The sequence below is a fragment of the Maniola jurtina genome, chromosome 2, assembly GCF_905333055.1.
Source record: "Maniola jurtina chromosome 2, ilManJurt1.1, whole genome shotgun sequence".
NCBI lineage: Eukaryota > Metazoa > Arthropoda > Insecta > Lepidoptera > Nymphalidae > Maniola > Maniola jurtina.
Genome location: NC_060030.1, coordinates 807,414 through 811,523, shown reverse-complemented (window position 1 = coordinate 811,523; position 4,110 = coordinate 807,414). Strand labels below are relative to the sequence as shown.

At 32.5% G+C, this 4,110-nt stretch overlaps 1 protein-coding gene across 1 annotated transcript; it reads right to left on the bottom strand.

The window, feature by feature from the left end:
* Positions 1-2,585: 2,585 nt before the first annotated feature.
* On the bottom strand, positions 2,586-3,757 carry LOC123872217. The gene is made up of 2 exons (XM_045916406.1): positions 3,561-3,757; positions 2,586-2,857 (listed from the first exon to the last, which is right to left on the bottom strand). The coding sequence occupies exons 1-2, from the start codon at positions 3,682-3,684 to the stop codon at positions 2,586-2,588; spliced, it is 396 nt and encodes a 131-aa protein (XP_045772362.1). The 5' UTR covers positions 3,685-3,757.
* Between the last annotated feature and the right edge of the window lie 353 nt (positions 3,758-4,110).

Sequence of the window (4,110 nt, the reverse complement as noted above, 5' to 3'; positions counted from 1 at the left end):
TAATGAACTAAACTGTGGTAGGTAGTAGTTACTAGCAAATTTTAACTGTAGGTATGTATCCAAAGTTTAATTTGTAAAGCAAACAACACAAGATCCACAGCGGCTCTCAAAAACGAGGTCTTATTTACAACGGAGTCCCGGTGGTGGCGGCAGGGGAATGTAGTTTATTTTATTTACTAGATGATACCCGCGACTTTGTCCGCGTGGATTTAGGTTTTTTGAAATCCCGTGGGAACTCTTTGATTTTCCGGGATAAAAAGTAGCCTATGTGCTAATCCTGGATATTATCTATCTCCATTCCGAATTTCAGCCAAATCCGTCCAGTAGTGTTTGCGTGAAGGAGTAACAAACATACACACACACACACACACACACACATACAAACTTTCGCCTTTATAATAGTGTGATTCACTAAACTCAATAAAGGACTCGTGTCTTAAAATATAAGGTAGTAAAGATGATGCAGTGTGCTATATTGTGCAATATCTCGAGCGCTGAATGTGGAAAATACACTTTAAAATATAGCAGACTTCACTTTAAATTACAGTAAAGAACAGATCCTTGTTTATACAGCGTGTAACCAGAACGCTAGCAAAAACTTAGCGTTATCATTATACTACCTAAATACAATCCAATGCCAATAAATAAATTGCCTTGTTTCGTAGTTTTAGTGATTCAGTATTTTGCAAAACCGCAATGCATAACGTGCAAAATTCGAGTCAATGCCCCTACGAAGCGGCATTGACTCCAAGTAGCCTATTTACGCAACGTTCATTGACCTCTAGCCTTCTTGACATCTTGTCAGATGTTTTATATACAATATATTGTGAACTTTTAAAAAAATACAGGTTTTTTTTATGGTATCTTATCAGTAATCGTCGGTACTTCACATGTCTTCGTTTTTGCTAGCGTTCTGGTTACACCCTGTGTGTACTGTATTTTCGAAGTGCAGTATTTCAGTCTGTCAGTGTTACAGTAAAATAGTGTTTATGGTTTAGAACCGATAACTTACAGTAAGCAGAGGCGGACTAGGTTAGAGCGAGTTAGATAAAATACGTAAGTCGTCGGTGGTTTATTAGTAACTAGCAGATTGCGGGCCTCGGCCTTGCCTTCACACCTTGAGAAGTCCTTTAGTGAAATTCCAATCATCATACTCAGTAAATAAGAATACCTAACATAAGAGTATTATCACTTACCACCAGATGAGATCACAGTCAAGGGCTAGCTTGTATCGGAATAAAAATTAAGCTTAGAGTTAATCCTAAAGAGATAATATCATGAATACAATTTGCAACAAAAAATCCTATAATTTTATAAGGAGGATCCTTAAAAAAATCCTATAATTTTATAAGGAGGATCCTTATAAAATTATAGGATTTTTTTAATATTCCTCGCTCATAATATTACGTCATACTACCTGATTCAATTATTAGATTTTGTTAATAAATTATTTCTTAACACACTGAAAAGTGTACAGCGTACTTACTTTGAATAAATGATTTTGACTTTGACTTAGTGAATCTCTCTGGGAATTAAGTACCCAAAAATATAGGTATAAGAGAGAACGGGGCCTCATTTATTAGTAATGCCTCTTGGGCCTCCAATGGCCTTAGTCCACCCCTGCTTGGACGTTTCTACCTATATCGTACCTTACAACTCTTTTGGGATACCCAGTGGTTGCCTCCTAGAAATGTAATAGTGGCTCTAAAATAGATAATTTATATAAAATGGAAATAAAACAATTTATAGATACTTATTCGGTATACTTGATGTTTCTAAGGTATCTAAATGTCTAAACATTAATAAGCACTGATTTTTAAACAATTTTATGTATAAAATATTTTCTAGTAGTGAAATAGATACCTTTAGATTATAGTTATGTAAAGATTTTATTATATAAAAACTGACGATTCTATCGATTTAAAATATTTTTCTTTCACCTTTAATCAACACCAAATATTTTATTAATTGAATAACTAAATGTATAAGCCTCTATATCTAAAACTAACATTGTACAAAAAACTAAATTTTATGTATAAAATATTTTCTAGTAGTGAAATAGATACCTTTAGATTATAGTTATGTAAAGATTTTATTATATAAAAACTGACGATTCTATCGATTTAAAATATTTTTCTTTCACCTTTAATCAACACCAAATATTTTATTAATTGAATAACTAAATGTATAAGCCTCTATATCTAAAACTAACATTGTACAAAAAACTAAATTATTGAATCACTAAGTTTTTGCATAAGTCACATTTCTATAGATGCCTCTAACACTCAGGTAAAATTATTATAAGTACATTTTTCTTTCTTTTACTATCTACATAACACAGATTTAAATAAATAATTTTTCTATCTAACCTAACCTTAGATATTATTTAAGAGATTATACTTAGATTATAGCTAAGAACACTCTCAATCAAGCCACCTTTCAAACAAAAAAAAAAAAACTAAATTAAAATCGGTTCATTAGTTTAGGAGCTACGATGCCACCAGACAGATACACAGATACACACGTCAAACTTATAACACCCCTCTTTTTGGGTCGGGGGTTAAAAAGAGTCATTTTTAATCTTTTCAAACCATTCCATGACTCTCTTTTCTATAAGGCCCACTCTCTTTTCTATAAGGCCCATTCGCTCTTCTGTAAGGCCCACTCATTTTTCTATAAGGCCCGTAATGTCCATAGTAATGTGGCGCATAATGTTCATGGGTTTTCTTGTATTCCTTCAGATAGCCCACAAACCAGGAGAGGAAGTAGCCGGCTTTGTGGATCACGATCCAGAACACCACCGCGTAGATCAGCTTGAGGATGAAGAGCTTCTTGATTACCAGATCCGCAAAATAAACTGAAAAAAATAATCAAATCGGTTTAGAAATCTCGGGGAAGTCATTGTGCATATCAAAAGTATTGGTGGCACATAAGAATAAGGTATAAGGTATACCTTGGTGTATTTTATACTAAAACCTTCTACTAAAAGTTTATCATTTATGATAGTGAAAAAAATATCAAAATCAATTCATTGGTCTTTGAGATAGTCGCGGTAATTACATATTATACAAACGGATCGAATACATAACCCCCCTTTATGAAGTTAGGTAAAACAAAATTTATGATTAAAATAAAATTATCAATATTAAACAAATATAGAGGCAATTTAATTATAACAAGGTGGATTATGACAGACAAAAATGAGAACAGTGGTTTTTTTTATTTTCATATTTGCATGCACTTAGTTAGTTAAATTTAGATTCTAATTCATCTCATAATCTCTCAATTCTCATTCATCAAATAATATTTTGTAAAAATACCTTGGACCAAAAATATTTGAAATAGCCGCCATGAAAATTCAACCGCCAAAAAACTCGCACTGGGCCGATTTTTAAATCAAAAATACTAACTACCTACCCATTCAAAAGATTTTTTTTTCGTATGTAATAACTTTGTGATATTTTTAAGCATAAAAGAAAACATGTTGAGCTAGCTAGAAAATGACACGAACGCGTCTCCTGCAGAACCCGATAATAAAATAAAACTAAAGAAAAACTCACCATACAGCGCGATCTTTTTCCCTTTGCCTCGCGCTTCAATTTCGTTCCGCACATCAAAAGCCTCGCAGCGCGCCAAACAAGATACGAATAACAAAACCATCACATTCAAAACCATATTCGCCATCGTATTTGCAAGGAAAATCTATATTTTAATCCGTATGCAAGACAAGGAGTCTTTGCAAAGTCAATTCCAGTTTCTGTACTGTAGAATGTTCTTGGATACGTATGCGAAAAAGTTTTGCATACGTTTATAATCAGAATAATTTTATTCAAGACAATGTTTCAGTAATACTTGTTTACGGAAATATCTTTCCCATTAACTTTTATACAACAATAAAATAATAATGAATATCATCCAAGTTATACTTAATTTAAAATTAAAGTTTTTTTTAAAGCTTTTACTTGTGTATCTTGTATTTTATAGAAAAGCTTCACGTATATTTTGTATAAAGATATGTAACTTAATGCAATGCTATCCATGGGATGGTCAGAATTCGCTAACCAATAGGTATGGACCATTTCACAAGTAGCATGTGTAAAAACTTTTCAC